Source organism: Phyllostomus hastatus, unplaced genomic scaffold (assembly GCF_019186645.2).
Source record: "Phyllostomus hastatus isolate PE091 unplaced genomic scaffold, TTU_PhHast_1.1 phas_contig_86, whole genome shotgun sequence".
NCBI lineage: Eukaryota > Metazoa > Chordata > Mammalia > Chiroptera > Phyllostomidae > Phyllostomus > Phyllostomus hastatus.
Window position 1 is genome coordinate 95,929,441 of NW_025333977.1, and position 14,852 is coordinate 95,944,292.

At 51.3% G+C, this 14,852-nt stretch overlaps 1 protein-coding gene and 1 pseudogene across 2 annotated transcripts in view; both read right to left on the reverse strand.

Annotated features, from left to right (window-relative positions):
• Positions 1–3,614: 3,614 nt before the first annotated feature.
• The window catches only part of NUP210 (nucleoporin 210), a 115,387-nt gene continuing 104,149 nt past the window's right edge, over positions 3,615–14,852 (reverse strand). For both annotated transcript variants that reach the window (XM_045851397.1, XM_045851396.1), the window contains 7 exons: positions 12,759–12,882; positions 11,577–11,723; positions 9,582–9,832; positions 8,233–8,449; positions 6,396–6,491; positions 6,233–6,316; positions 3,615–4,977 (listed from right to left, as the gene is read on the reverse strand). In XM_045851397.1, the coding sequence (XP_045707353.1) occupies positions 4,877–4,977; positions 6,233–6,316; positions 6,396–6,491; positions 8,233–8,449; positions 9,582–9,832; positions 11,577–11,723; positions 12,759–12,882 (1,020 nt within the window). In that variant the 3' untranslated portion in view covers positions 3,615–4,876. The remainder of the gene's footprint in view (positions 4,978–6,232; positions 6,317–6,395; positions 6,492–8,232; positions 8,450–9,581; positions 9,833–11,576; positions 11,724–12,758; positions 12,883–14,852) is intronic.
• Positions 10,117–10,576, reverse strand: LOC123827090 (annotated as a pseudogene).

Here is a 14,852-nt window from a genome sequence, read left to right on the forward strand (position 1 = left end):
TGGGAACAGAAAGCTGACCTTTGCTGTGTGTCACCTGGTTTTGTACGTGCACTCATCTGGAAACTTTGGCTGCCCCTGGCAGCACGTGCATTTGCCATCCCAAAATGTGCTGTAAAATGGTGGTCACCTCTGGGGAGAAGAAAGCCCAGACCTCTCACCTGTGTCTGGTTATCCAGCTCTGTCAGGCTCCAGAGTATCTGAGATGGGTATAGGGGAGAAAACCAACTGGGCAGGTGCTGAGACCTTTCTATTTGTGCTGAAATAAGTTTAGGAAGGTGATATCCTGACATCCAGCCAACCCTGAAGGATTACCATACATGAACGTAATCACCAGCCATGGGATAGAAATGGCCATGAAAGCCAACCCCAGCTATGGATATGATAGGAGCTGTCTGCTAAGGAGCCTTCCAGGAAAGAAGTCTTTAGTACTCAGGTGGGGACAGCGAGAGCTTGGCTCTCTGCTCTTATTATGAACGCTGCCATGTCTGGATGGGATGTAACGCCTGGCTCCTGGCAGCCATCTTGTGTCACTGAGGGGGCCTGCCTGAGAGCAAGGTTGACATTTATTGAGTGTGAACTGTGCCATCTGCATGGAGTCATTAAAGATTTTTGCTTACCTTGGTTCAGTTATCAATTCAAAAGGAGACTGAAACCAGGAAATAAACAGAAGTCTGAGATTCAAAATGGCAACAATGGAAAAATTAGAAAAGATCATCAAAAATAAAAATGTGTCATTAGAGACCAAAGCCAAGATCATCCTCACCTTCATGTTTTCAATTACTGTATGTGGATGCAAAAGTTGGCCAGTAAAGAAGGCTGATAGGAAAAAAACAATAATTCACCTGAAACATGGTGTGAGAGGAGACCTCTGTGGGGTACCCTGGACTATCAGGAAGATGATCCAGTGGGTCTTGAGCAGGGCCGTTGAACAGGACGTATGGACATCGTTAATGTAGGGCTGCCAGGAGCTGGCGCTGACACCAGGGCACGAAACATAACTGGTGCAGGACCTGCGCTAAATACATGACATCAGGTGAATGCTTTCTAGGTCTTTCTGTGTCCCGTGTCCTGGGAACAGAGTTGAAGCAGGCTTGTTCCCACACTCAAGGAGGTCCCAGCTGGGAAGGGGAAGAGGGGTCAGATGATGGCAGCACCGCTGGAGAACAGCAGCTGAAGTCTGGGGGCTGGAGTAATTTGTGAACAAACGGTCCTTCTGCACAGGGCTCCTCACGGGCCCCGTGTGCCCGCTTTCCCCAACAACAGCAACAGTGGCACATGTGGACACAGCACCTACAACACCTTCCATTTATTAGCTCAGGGGCTCTGGGGTCCCTTCCTGCCACACACACACAGCAGACAATGAGCAGCAGGCAAGTGAGCTAGCCAAGCTTCCCTCACATTACCACCTGAGCTCCACCTCTGGAAGTAATTTTCTTCCATGAAGACATCCCTGGTGCCAAAAAGGTTGGGGACTGCTGTAAATTAGCTCATTTTGTCCTCACAGAATCCTCGTGAGAAAGTGTCTGTCCTCCTGTTTCCAGTCAGGGAAAGCAGGACCAGGGCAGGCACAGTGCCTGCAGGGGCTTTTAGATTCTGCATTTAGCTTCCCGGCATGGGCAGGCCACCTACGACAAAGGCTTAACCTGTTCTAAAGTTACCACTTGTGTCTGTCAGTCTGCAGGACAGCATCCCCCGTCCTTCAGGGCCCTTGGTGTGGGCCCTGGGCTCCTTCTTGCCCCATGGAGCCTTCCACATGGTGCTGAAGCCTCTTCCTCACCTTCCCCGTCTCCTGCCTGCCACCTCCTCCAGGAGAAGACACCCCCACTCACCCACCCACTACCCAAATGAAGGCTTCACACATGGTATCTTGTTTATTTTTGCAATAACTTTGTAGGCATTGTGCCCATTTCACAGAAGAGAAAGACAAAGCCCAGAAAGGAGAGAGACTAGAACAGGAAGGAAGGGGTGGATCCAAGCTCTGTCTGATCTCAAAGATGAGTGGGAAGTGTGGGGGATGGGTTGGGTCTTGTAGGCAGTTTCCAACTGAGGACAGAGCAGAGGTGAAGGGAACAGAGTCAATTTGGGAAGCTGCAGTTTAACGAATGTGTACAAAGGAGCTGAGGGGCCAGTTACACTGAAGGGACCACACCCAGGCAGGGCTGTGGTAGACTTGAAGAGCAGGGCGGGGATCAGACAGCTGAGATAAGAGGCTAAAGCAGGGAGGCCAGTGGGGAGGCCATGGCCTCTTCCCTCAGGAGGGTCCCTGAACTGAGAAGTGGGCCGTGGGAAGCCGGACAGATGAGACAAGGAGAAGATAGACTCATGGCAGCTCGGAGACTGGCTGGATACAGGGGGATGCGACAAGGGCCTGAGGAGGGGACCTCAGTAGTACAGGGGCAAGTGTGTCCATTGTGGCTAAAGGAGAGCGCTGGCCAGGGGGTGACTAGACATGTGGTGTGGCCTCAGGACTGGGGGTACAGAGCAAGGAGAGCTGGGACTTCCAGGCTTACATGTGGGTGCTGCCATGGAATCTGAGGAATCAGTTTTGGCTATGAATGAAGACCACCTTGATCATGAAGCTGATGGGTGTCAAAGGAGGCCTTCCTGTGTTGAGATGCAGCACCATGGTCTTGATGGCCCAGTGACTCCGGTGGCTGTACTGGCCTTGTCATGTGGAAGCCCCACCTGCTCTGCTCAGCCAGGGGAAGGGACGGTGAGGTCAGGAGGCCATTTCTGTGCCCGAAACACAGTGGTGTGTTGGCTCCTGCATATGCCAGCTGCTCTTTTCCCTGCTCTCAATCAGGGGATTGGGTCCTAAGGAAGAAGACGAAGTGACACTGGGGACAATGGGTCTTTACCAAAGGCACAAGTGGGTGGCCTGTGACCTTGGGCAGCTACCTCATTTCCCTTAGCATCTGGTCCCGTGCCTGTGACCTGCCTCATGGGGCTCTCAGAAGCCTGTGTGCGTGCTCTGTGAAGGCAGAAGGGGGCCCTGGGGGCCGAGTGGGGTGGGGAGTGGGTGAGGAAAGGCTGACAGAGGACCAGTCCTGAAGAGCACAAACAATCCAACAGGCAGACGGTGAGGGTCCGGGGAGGCAAGGTGGGGCAGAAGATGAGAAGTCGCCCACAAGGCAGGGAGAGTCAGCGGGGAAGTATTCAGACTGTAGAGGTCAGTGAGAGGACTGGCTGAGCAGCGGCGCTGGTAACCCTGGGAAGATCAGCCTTCGAGGAGAACGGAGGCGGAAACTAGAGCGGCAGGGAGGAAGGAATGGCTGCCAGAGGGAAAGACACCAGGGAGAGAAGGCTGAGCTGACACTCGGTAACATGGGTGTGTGGGCAGGGCTGCCACGTTCTCCTACAGGGAAGGCACCTATGGGCACCCTGGGCTGCCAGCTGTGGGAAGACACCATGGCCTCGTGCCCTGGCCACCGGCTAGTCTTTTGGAGGTGGGAGGAAAACCTTAGTGGTCAGCCCGATGATGGAGATGTAGTACAGACGGATCAAGGGCAGCAAAACAGACCTTTTCCCCAAATCCACATAATGAGAAGCAGTCACCAGGGCCTGGGCAATTTCTCGGCAGGACTCATGCAATTCCAGCAATGATCATGCTCCTCTTAAGAAATTATATTGAGCTTTATTAAATAAACCAAGTAGAAATACGTCAGTTTGAGCTCAAGTAATATGCAAGGCACAATTCTTCCTGTCTCCAGCTTTACCAAAATAAATCACACAGACCAGCCCCACAGGACTGAAGTGCATTCACACTGCAGCTCAGAATCAAACCAGACCTCACACACAGCATCTGTGTGTGACTGGCCCTGGGGTGTGCCTCTAGGCCTGGCCCCAGTGCCCAGGACAGACCGTTGGAGGCCTCAGTTGCTGAAGAAGCAGGAGCTGGGCAGGAGGGAGGCTTTTCCCATTGGTCTTCTCCCCAGCCTCTGCACTGGCCCTGCTGGACTCGGCACCTGCTGGGAAGCTGCCTGGAAGGCAGGGAGGCATCTTCCATTTGCAGCAACACGGAGGCTCAGATCTGCTGAGGTGCAACTGTTGTACAAAAGGAGGGACAAATAACACTAGGTCTCTGTGCTTGGGCAGGACACAGAGGCTTCTCCAAGGGAACAGACAAGGACGTTTTCGTAATGATGCTTCCACTGTCTCTATGTTGACAGAGAGCTGGGATGTCCTCACAGAGTTGGGCTGAAGCCAGGAGATGTTTCCACAGGTTAGGAAACAAAGAACCCCAAAGGCCAGCAGTCTATTCACAGTAGCCCCAAGTGGGGTGAAAAGCAGCCTGGCTGGTAGTTCCTGCAGTGTCTCACATCTCTGTGAGGCTGAGCTGGCTCAGGGGCCCAGCCGCTGCAGTCGCGAGGCTTCTTGTGCAGTGACGGGGCAGGCGCGGGACACTTGCCATTCACACTCCTCATTTTCTAGCAGGAGCCGGATTAGGGGAAAAGTCGTTACCACAGGGAAGACATCCCACACAAATGAAAAAGTAATTAAAAAGTCCTTTCCCTGAGACCAATGCAGTAATATCTTCTACAGTCAACTTCTAAACAGAGCTCTGCCTGCTCAGAGTCCTGAGAAGGGAGTGATTTTAGAGAGTCTAGGAAAACTAAAGCATCATCACAAACCCTCGATAACCAGGCATAAAGGAATGAGTCAGAAAGTCGTAGCCTTTGCAAGACTGAAGTAAAATAAACTGCGATAGATAAGAATAAGCTAATGAGCAAAGCCTAACTAAATATGTATGAGAACAGAGGCTTCAGTGAGAGTGGGCCTGCCAGGCTCAGTCCTCAGGGGCTAGCTCCAGGCTGGACGCCGCAGGCTGCCCCTCTGTGCAGCCACAGGAGTGTCAGGGCCTTGAAGGGGGCCGCGACTAGTGGGAGGTGTAGGCAGGGCTCCACAGCCCTGAGGGAGGACTAGCTCTTCGACCAGGAGGCAGTGCATTGCAAGGCATCAGTGATGAGGCAGCAAAATCTAGGGTGAAAAGAGAGACCAGTGAGCAACAGAGTGCAAGGGGAGGGGCATTCCTCAGAGACTCCTCTGAATGAAGTTTACCAGGTGCTTTCCTAAGTATGCCCCCAGGCATCTCTGGGCCACACACAAATCTACTGGGGGCTTGCTGAGCTGGCCCTAAAAGGGAAGGAGCAAAAGCTGGACATGAATAGAGTTCTGGAGCGTGACTCCTAACCTCCTGGAACTCAAATAAAGAGAGTCCCAGGGTGACTGAGAAGCATCCAGTCCACCGGTGCATGCAGGGAGGGGCCATCCAACTAGCCGGGAACAGCTTCTTGGGCAGAGAAAGCTGCATGAACAAAGTCTCTAAGGTGTGCAAGAGGGTCTGGAGTATTGGGGAGACCATGCAAAGGCCCCAATGTGAATTCAACAAACACAGGGAGGGGTGAATAGCGGAGATGTGGTCAGGGTGAGTGCCTCTGTGAGGACAGATGGTTAACGTACCCGAGTTACAAAGCAAGTGAGCTGTTCAACACTGCATGCCTTTCACTGGGTGAGTTCACAGGCCTAAGAGGCACCTGGTAAAAGACTATGATTCTAGGGATCCAGGATGCATGTGGGAACTTCTTGCTCTACAAAATGCATCTGTACAAAACTGTGTCCTCTTTCAAAAAATTCATGGACTCCTTGAAACCTAGGCATACCCCCACCCCTAGCCCCATCAAAATCAGTAGACATCAGCTCAAGGATTTCTTAGGTAAGGAGGGAACACTTAAATGGGAATAAGGAGACATAGGGCTGCTGTGTACAGCTGTGAACATTGGATACTATTTCAGGGAATACCACGTACAGAGAGAGGTGCCCCCTTGAAATTGAGCAGAGTTGCCAGGGCCTTGGTGCCACCAGAGACAATGGACTGTTAAGAGGGATGAGCCCTGGCATTCTAATTTTTTTATCAGGACTCCCAGAACCCTTGTCTCTGAGTCAGCCAGCCCAGCCCCAGCTCAGAGCCCACTGCAGTCACCCAGCAGACTCGAGCCAGGTCCAGTGTGCACATCTGCAGGCACGCAGATCCCTGCCACTGGCCCTCTACCCCACACGGGTCAGTTTGGGAGAACTCTCCTTGCCCATGGCCAGGACCAGCCTTGGAGCTGCGGGGTTCCCTCCCACCAGCTCCCAGCTCTGCCCTCAGTTTAGGGCCTCGACTGCCACTTCTTCCCAAGGCTCTTCCTCTTCCTCCCAGTTCTGCCTGGCTGTGCTCAGGGTGGCTACTCACAGTGTGGGCTGTGCTGAGGACTAGCTCGGTGGGACAGAGCTGGCGGTGTGCTGAGCTCTCGTGGGGCACAGACCATGTGGTAAGCTGCAAGATCAAATATATGGCTGGTAAGAACAGCTAGGGTGGGGAAGCAATCCAAGGGACACAATGCAGTCTGCCTCACCTATGATCATGACAGCAGTCCCAGCCAGCAGGGCAAAAAGTGTGAAGAACATGACTTGGTAGGAATCCAGGAAATGCTGGAACAGGCTGGCTCCATCTGTGATCAATGGAAATATAACTTACTAAATGCCACATGGAGTCCTTTCGTGTCCATGTGCATGCATGGTCAGAGCGTGAGATGGCCTGCTTGAGGCCAGGGACAGTGTCTGGTCCCAGGGAGCTGTCACCTCAGAACTCTGTCACCTTCCACTTGTTCTGCCTGATCTGACCCTGTACTGCCTGACAGTCTGCTTTCTTGGAGAAGACACCTCATGGAAAGGCTTGACACTGCTCAGCAAGGTTTGGTTTCCTTACAGTTCAGCTCGAGGGTAGAATAGACCTATGTGGGGGAGTATGGAGGGTGTGGGCTGCTTGGGAGTCAGCCATACTGCCTCAAAAGCAGTGTTGAAAAAGCCAAATCGAGAGTTAGGACCACAGAAATGGAAGTCAGGGGCAAGGCACTGTACAGCCACCCCACTGCTCTCAGAGGTGAGGATGAGTGTGTCAAGGAACCCAGCACCTTCTGCATCAAAGCCTCTCTTCCTCTGGGGCCCTCCTCAGCATGGCCAAAGCCTCATCTCCAACCTTTATCAAGGACCCCTCCCTCTACCTCACTGGGCTGTCCTAAGCTCAGCAGGAAGGCAGCGGCGTCCTCAAGTGTTCCTGACACTGGTCGCACCCCTTCAGGCCACTCCCAACCAGGTCACTTCCCTCCCCTCAGGAAAAAACCCAAGTCCCCAGGCTGGCATTTCAGGTCCCTGGCCCAGGCCCATACCCTGTACATCACCCCAGAGGCTTTCTGACTGTACCACCCTGCCCCCCACCCCCTCTCATCCTTTCAGACCCAGCTGAAGCAGCCCGTTGCAACTGCAGCCCCTCCCAGCAGAGGTGAAACTACCCCTCTGTATGCTGCACCCATCTCAACCACATCTCTAGAGCCATTCCTTCCTTTCTGCAGCTGTGGATCCATGCCTCTCCATTGGGAATTACAGGGGAGGTTGTGGGGAGTGCTTCTCAGGCATCTGCTCAGCACAGGGTCTGGCACACAACAGGTACTGATCCATGATGAGAAGATAAATAAATTCATTCATTATTGAGCACCCTAACTATATGTTAGGGAGGCCCTGTGCTAAGTGCTATCCTCATATACTTAACTTCTAGTTGGGGAAGACCAGCAGAAATCATAATTTCTGCAGACACCTTAATGATATTAATTATTGCACAGGCTGGTAATTGGAAGCAGTGCTCCAGAAGAAATGTAAGGGTGAGAATGCTTGGACTGAGGCTCGTATTTTCAGATTCGAGGAGAAGGAAACATCTGAAGGAAGCTTAAAGGAGATGGGAGTTTTGGGCAAGGGGCTACCAAGAGCTCTAGTTGGGGGCTGCACATGTTTCAGAAACAGGAAGGAGGCCCATCTGGCTGCAGCAAGGTGCACAAGGGGGAAACGAGTCGTAAATTAGTCAGCAGCGCAGACCATGTGGGGGCCTTTTGGGACCTTGGAGGGACTTGGGCTTTATCTCCCAAGGGAGGTGGGAGCCATGGCAGAATGCTGAGCATAGAAGAGGTGCAATCTAGTCACATTTTAACAGGCTCCCTATGGCTGCCATGTTGAGAATGAACTAGGGGGAGCAAAGTGTGCAAGATGGCTGAAATGGGCAATTTTCACTTTGTGGCACATTCTGCATTTCTGACTCTTCCAGTTCCCACGCTCCCAGGTTTCCATGAACACCCATGACTACTCCGGTCCATCTTTCCACACCCAGGTCCAGCCCAGCTAGTGTCCCAGCCCACGACTCACAAGGACCAGGCCCTCGGCGATCCATCACGAAGGCCACGGTTACTGGGATGGTGATGGCTTGGCTAGTCAAAGGGCTGGAGAAGGTCAGAGTGGTAGACAGAGGCCCCTGGCTGCCAGCTGCAGGGTCTGAGAGGCTGACTGTGTACGTGACAAAACTGGGCAGCCCCAGAGACTTTTCCTTCTCAAAGGCCAGCACGGCTGGGGATCTTGATTTCACCTGGGAGAGACATCAGGGCTGTAGGTAAGTGCCCTCGCCGCTGCTGAACATGCTGTGCTTCCCTCCCATGCCTGGGAGCCAGAGGCCAGGACCCCTCCCAGGGCCCTCCACATGCTGGGCGGGTGAAGATGGCAGCGTACTTTCAACTGACAGCATGCCATCTGCTACATCCAGGAAGGAGCACACTGTCTACACTAGAGCTGTTTTTAAGGAAAGGTCAAATCAGTATCGTTGAATTGTAATCAAGTGCTCTTTTAAAAATGCCAAACTGACATGAACTATCACCAAACACTAAGTTTCAAGGAGAGTAGCCTGAAGCTCCATTAATGGTGGATCACCAGCAGCCCCATCCCAGGGCCTGGCAGACCCTCCATTACCAACAACCCACTCATCCCTTTCTCTCAGCTCAGCCACCTCTGCAGCCGTGAGACCAAAGAAGGAGCTGGCAGAGAAGCCAATAGCTCCTGCACACATTCCCCTGGTCTCTTACCAGCCTGCCGGACTCCAGGACATTGTTTACCCACCACTCAGCAGATGAGGCACAGAGAAAGGGGACTTGTTCCCAGTTGTACATGAGTCAGTGACAGGTTACAGATTAGGGCATTTCTTCCTGCCCCATGTCAGCAGCATTCCTGCACTGAACCCATTCACTCAATCTACTAAATGCTCACTAAGCCCTGGCTGGTGTGGCTCAGTCGATTGAGTGCCAGCCTGCAAACCAAAGGGTCACTGGTTTGATTCCCAGTCGGGGCACATGCCTGGGTTGCGGGCCAGGTCCCCAGTTGGGGGTGTGAGAGAGGGAACCGCACATTGATGTTTCTCTCCCTCTCTTTCTCCGTCCCTTTCCCCTCTCTAAAAATAAATAAATAAAATCTTTAAAAAAAATGTTCACTGAGCACCGACTCTGTTAGAGAGCCTGTGCTAAGTGCTGCCCTTGCATACTTAAACTTCTACTTGGGGAAGACCAGCAGAAATCATAAGAGTGCTATGGGGAGAGAAGGGTTAAGAGTATTAAAATTTTTTTTGTTTTTAATTTTAGAAAGAGGTGATCTAGGATTTCCACATTCTTTCTAGCCTTCACTGCCTCCTGGTCCTTTCTCATGCCCTAGGCTTGTATGCCGATGCCACTTACCTCCAGGTTCTCCAGAATCTCCACAGCACCAAAGACTTTGACCTCAGAACTGGTGTAATGGTTGCTCAGAAGGATTTCAGCCTGGTCGGTGTACAGTCCTGGGCTGAAGGGCACCTCGGCCCCAACCTGTTCTCCAGAGAAGTGGCTGCCCAGGAGGGAGGCAGTGACCAGCAGCACTGTCTTCTTCATGCTGAGGTGCTTCAGCTGCTTGTCCGTCAGTCTGTGCATCATGACTGAGCAGAGGTACTGACCTGTGGAGACAAGGGTGTTCTACTTTGTCCTCTTTCCCACCCATGCCCTCATGCTATTCCTTCTCCCTGCTTTTCTTTCTTTTTTTAAAAGAACATCTTAGATTTTTAATCCTTTCTTTACAGGTTACCTAAACCAGTTTTGATTAAGAAAAGTGTAGAAAGTTATTAATGCCACTAACGGTGGCATGTGTCACATGTGTCTGTGTTCCAGAGTCCTGCTTTGCAGGTGTCGATGCATTGCTGGGGTCTCTGCCCCCACTCACTGGAATCAAGCGCAGCAGAGTTTAGTCCACAGGCTGCTTTTCCCTGTATTTCTTTGTAAATGCTTCAGTGTTCTTACAGAAGTTCTTAAGGTCCCCAGAGTATTCTTCAGCTAGGTCTGCCCAAAGGTGGTGCTTGGGCTGGGGGTCGTTCACCGTGCTCTGAGGGACTGGATCACTTGGTCGGTTTGGGTTGCTGGTTTCATTTTCAGCCCTAATTACTGGCAGACAGATCTTTCCCCTTTCATCGATGTTGGGGCTGATAGATACTCATTTGAAACGTGACCTTCAGCAGTTTAAATGGGCACTCAGCTAGAAAGTTGATTTAAATGCTCAAGGTCCCTTTATCATAAGGGCGGTCAGGGACAACAAGCCCTTGCCAAGTCAGTAAGGTTGTGTCATCAACCTGGATGTTTTGGAAGTTTTTAATTCCACATCTGCAGATTTCTTCAAGCTCCTTCGTCAGCCACCTGCCAGCCACCATCTTGGATCTGCCACTGCTGGTTTCCCAGTCTTTCCCTGCTATTCTGTTGGAGAACTCCTACTCATTCCTCAGAGCCCAGGTTAGGTGTCACCTCCTTCAGGGGCTTCCTGGGAAGTCTTTCGTCCGTGTCTCCAGCCCACTAAATACCAGCACTCTCCCTCTCTGTCTCAGAATGCTCTGTTCACCAGATCCTCATTGGATTCATGCTCTCTGAGGCAGGAACATGGGTCCAGCCAACCTGGCTCAGAACAAGGCTGAGGAAATGGTAAACAGCAGACTCCATGACCCAACACTGGGTTGCAAATCAAGCTATAGCTGATTCAGGGTATAGCCTATGGGCCCGGATGCACTAAGAAGTTCTGTAAAGGCATGAGTTAGGACTATTTTGGTGTCTCATGTCCGCCATGCCTGACCCAGAGTAGACAAATGAGCTGAACAAACACTGTTGAGTGATGCCTTGGAAAGCTCCCTAAATCTAAAACCAGATGCCTGGGTAGGGTCTCTTTGATGCCCATGCCAACCAAGTACCCCACCAGGTAGGCCTTCAGTTCCACAGCTCTAGTTATTGGTACCTTGTGTGGCCCTTGACTAATTAATACTAAAGGACCTTGCATCCCTCTCTGGCTTGCTCTTCTCAGAGCCCAGACCTGCAGGAAGAGTAAGGTACCACCCACCCCATTTCACTGAGGGATGCAGTCTCAATACCCACAGGCTCGGAGCTGGAAAGAACAAAAGAGTAATCAAGCCCATAGTTTCCAACTCTGAATCATGTCCTTTCTGCTGGGGTAGGTGGTTGCTGAAAATGGCCATGACCCATCACAGGAATGCCCACTCCGCCTGGAGGACACAACGAACCACAGAGCCAGAGTGACAGGATCAATCCCCAAGCTTGGCTCCAGACAGACTATGTCTCTGGATAGATACCCATTGTGAGTAGAATGCACTGAAGGCAAACCCTCCATGAAAGTCAGTTTCCACTTTCAAGCCCCTGCAGACTCACCTAGTACAGCATCAAACACTGGTTCTGCACTGAACACGTCATGTGCTGGGAAATCGAAGACATTTTGCTTGAACTGGACCTGGCAGCTGATGAGGGATTCTGGATGCAGGGTCTTGATAACTTCCAGCTGAGCCAGGGAGCACTCACCTAGAGATGGGGAGAGGTGGAGATGGGTGTGGGCCAGGCCTGTAGGCCACCACACTAAGGCCTGGCAAGGTCTCTACACCTGCCTAAAGAGCCCCAAAACAAAGGAACAGGGATAGGCCACATAGAGGCTGGCCAGGACACAAAATGGCACCTGCACCCCAAATTCCTTCCATATGGGGCCCCCAGGGTTGCCAAAAGATTCATGATGGTGCCATAGTTTATCGAAGCTGAGGACAAACTTTATGGGGGCGGGGGGGTCATTCTGAAGCCCAGACAATTTCAGATCAGATTTCCAGCATCTGTTCTAGAGCTTGTGTCCAGGGGCATGGCAGATGGGTCAGTCAGGCCCATAAAGCATGTTGTCTCTTCCTGTCAGCAGGGGGGAAATGGGCAATTTATTTCTGGACATGAGGAGGGCAACAGTTCTGCATCGATGTACTGAATATCTTGTGTGTAGCAGCACAGTATTGTTCACTTGCACTGAGGTAGGAAAACAGGTTATCGTAAGGAAATAAAGCTGCCTGCTTACTCAGAATGAAAATAGTGGTATTTAATCCTACCAGTTTAAGTAGTCTTTCAATTAAAAAAAAGAAAGCCTGAGTTGATATAGTTCTTTCTGGCAGCTGCTGTCTAGGGCTGTCATGGGCATGACCTGGGAGAGGTAATTACAACGCCAACATTGGCAGTGAGGCCTGTTAACTCATTAGGTTCTGGGATTGACAGTGTTTGGTCGGCTTTCTTTACTCTGCTGTCCTAAAGCTAAAGTCGCATTAACAGCTCAGAAACAGTTTCTGGCTGCCACACTCTTTTAGGAAGAGTCCTTTCATGGCTTCTGCTTGTGTATGACTCAAATTTCTAAGAAGATAAAAGGAACAGGCTGGCGGGGGTTAAATGTTCTCTCTGGAGTGGGCATGAGTTTGAGTAGGAAAACCATACAAAACCCCATTAGAAGGGCACAAGAAGCTGCCCTCCCACTTCCCCGAGCCTGGCAAGGCCTCCTCCACCTGGACAACCTGCGTCTTGCTCACTCTCTACCTCTCAGATTAGAGCTTCTGTCTCCCATGGTGATCATCACTTTGGAAGTTGTGACATCCTGGAAGTTGGTCTGGACAGGGTGGATGTGACGAGCTATGATCCTTTGAGGGACTCCAATCAGTATCTGGAAGGAAGCCAAGGGAACTTTATTGAGTGCTGTGTGCCAGCCTATGCATTTTTTATCTTCACCTGTGGCCTGGGACACAGGAATTGCCCATCTCACAACTGACAAAACTGAGAGGCTCAAAGCCTAAATGATGTGCTGGAACATGGCAGAGTAGGGGTTAGACTCCTTGGCTGGTCAGACTCCATAGCCCAGTGGTCTCCCACTGAACAAGAACTGAACAGCAGGTCTGGATTCATTCACTGGTTTGGGGTGGGCTGTGGATTTGGCTCCTATGATAGTTATCATCACTTCTATGTTCATCAATTGGGTTAATTAACCTTTCAGCAAAGAGAAAAGAATATGTTTTATTTTACTGTCATTTAGTCAAAATAAATTAACCCAGCCAAATGCATACTCACACAGCTTTGGCAGTGAAGGCCCCCAGACTCCAGTCTTCCCAGATTTCTCCTGCTCATGCCCTTTGCCCATCGTACAATCCCAGATGCAAGCCTTCACCTCCTCTGCAAAACCCAATCCTGTTTGCCCTGCAGGCCCAGCTCCAGAGCAGCCTTCTTCAGCTGGAAAACAGCCTGCCCAACTCTGTGCAGGCACTGAACACTTTCTGCCTCCTCCAGATGTGATTTCTACCAGAACTTGATCTCCTGGAGAATGAGGATAGCGTCCCACTTTCCCAGAAGTGCTCACCACTCCCAGAACCATGGCAATCAGAGCGGTAGACAGGGCCCAGGTTGTCTAGTGGTCATCCACACCCCTGTGCTGGTACCTCCCACATTCTCCAGTCTTTCCTTCCCCTGACTGCCCTATGGTCGTCCTTTCCCGGCTTCTTCCTTCCTCCTCCACACTTCAGGGAGAGGGTCAGGGCCTTGACCCCACTCCCTTTTTGCTCTGGTGTGCCTTCCAAGAACCCAGGTCTTCAGGAACCATCTCTGTGCTGTAAACCCCTAACCTCTCTCCAGCTTTTTGTCCTGGAACTCCAGGCACACCTGCCTAGCTGCATTACCACCAGCCTCACCTAGAGGAGCTCAAACTCACCATGTCCCAAAGTCACTCATCATCTTCCCCTGAAACTGGCCTCCTTTTCTGTGCTTTCTTTTCATAGCAAAGGGCCAACATCTACCTCGTCACCCAAGCCAGACCATGGGGAGTCATCCTTCTCCCTCACCCCCTACTTCTAAATGGCCCTAAAGCTTTGATGACTTCTCCTGAATCTCTTCCAAAGTCACCCTTACTTTCTACCCACCTAATGGTGCCAGCTGAGGGCCCACCACCCTCGGTCTCCTGGCTGCTTGCTCTGCAGCTATTCCTCCTCTCTTGGGCTCTTAAACTCTTCTGGGCATCAGGTGACTGTTCCAAAACATACCTCTGATTCGTATTACTATTTGATTAAAAAAATCCCTGATGAACCCCTACTACATCTAGCATAAGCTTCCACCTTTTTACCCTGGAGTAGTAACAGTACAGTTAATACTTACTGAGCATTTGCTATGTGCTGAGTATCATTCTAAGTGCTTTGAACATGTTAAGCCAATATTCTGCATAGCACTATCATCCCTGTTTTGTAGTAAGAAAACTGAGGCACAGGGAGATTTAGTAAATTATCCAAGGTTACCCAGCCTCTAAGCTGGGTGGTACAGCTGGGATTTAAACTCAGGAAGCCTGGTCCATGGAACTAACTACCTGCAAATCAAAACATTTCATGATCTGATCACCAAACAAACCCCCACTTCCCCACACCCTATATTCCAGCCACCATGACTGGGCTCTTGAACCCTGCACACCTTTGCCCATGCCATGCTCCCTCTGTCAGCAACCCCCCCAGGTCCTTGCCCCTGACCACTCTAGGAGCTCATTCCAGGAAAGCACAGCTTTATTAGTCACAAGGTGCCTCTCTCTGCGATGTGCTGGTGCAAACTGCATTGCTACAGCACCAAACATGCAAGCTCCTGGCTGATACTGCTGGATTCACT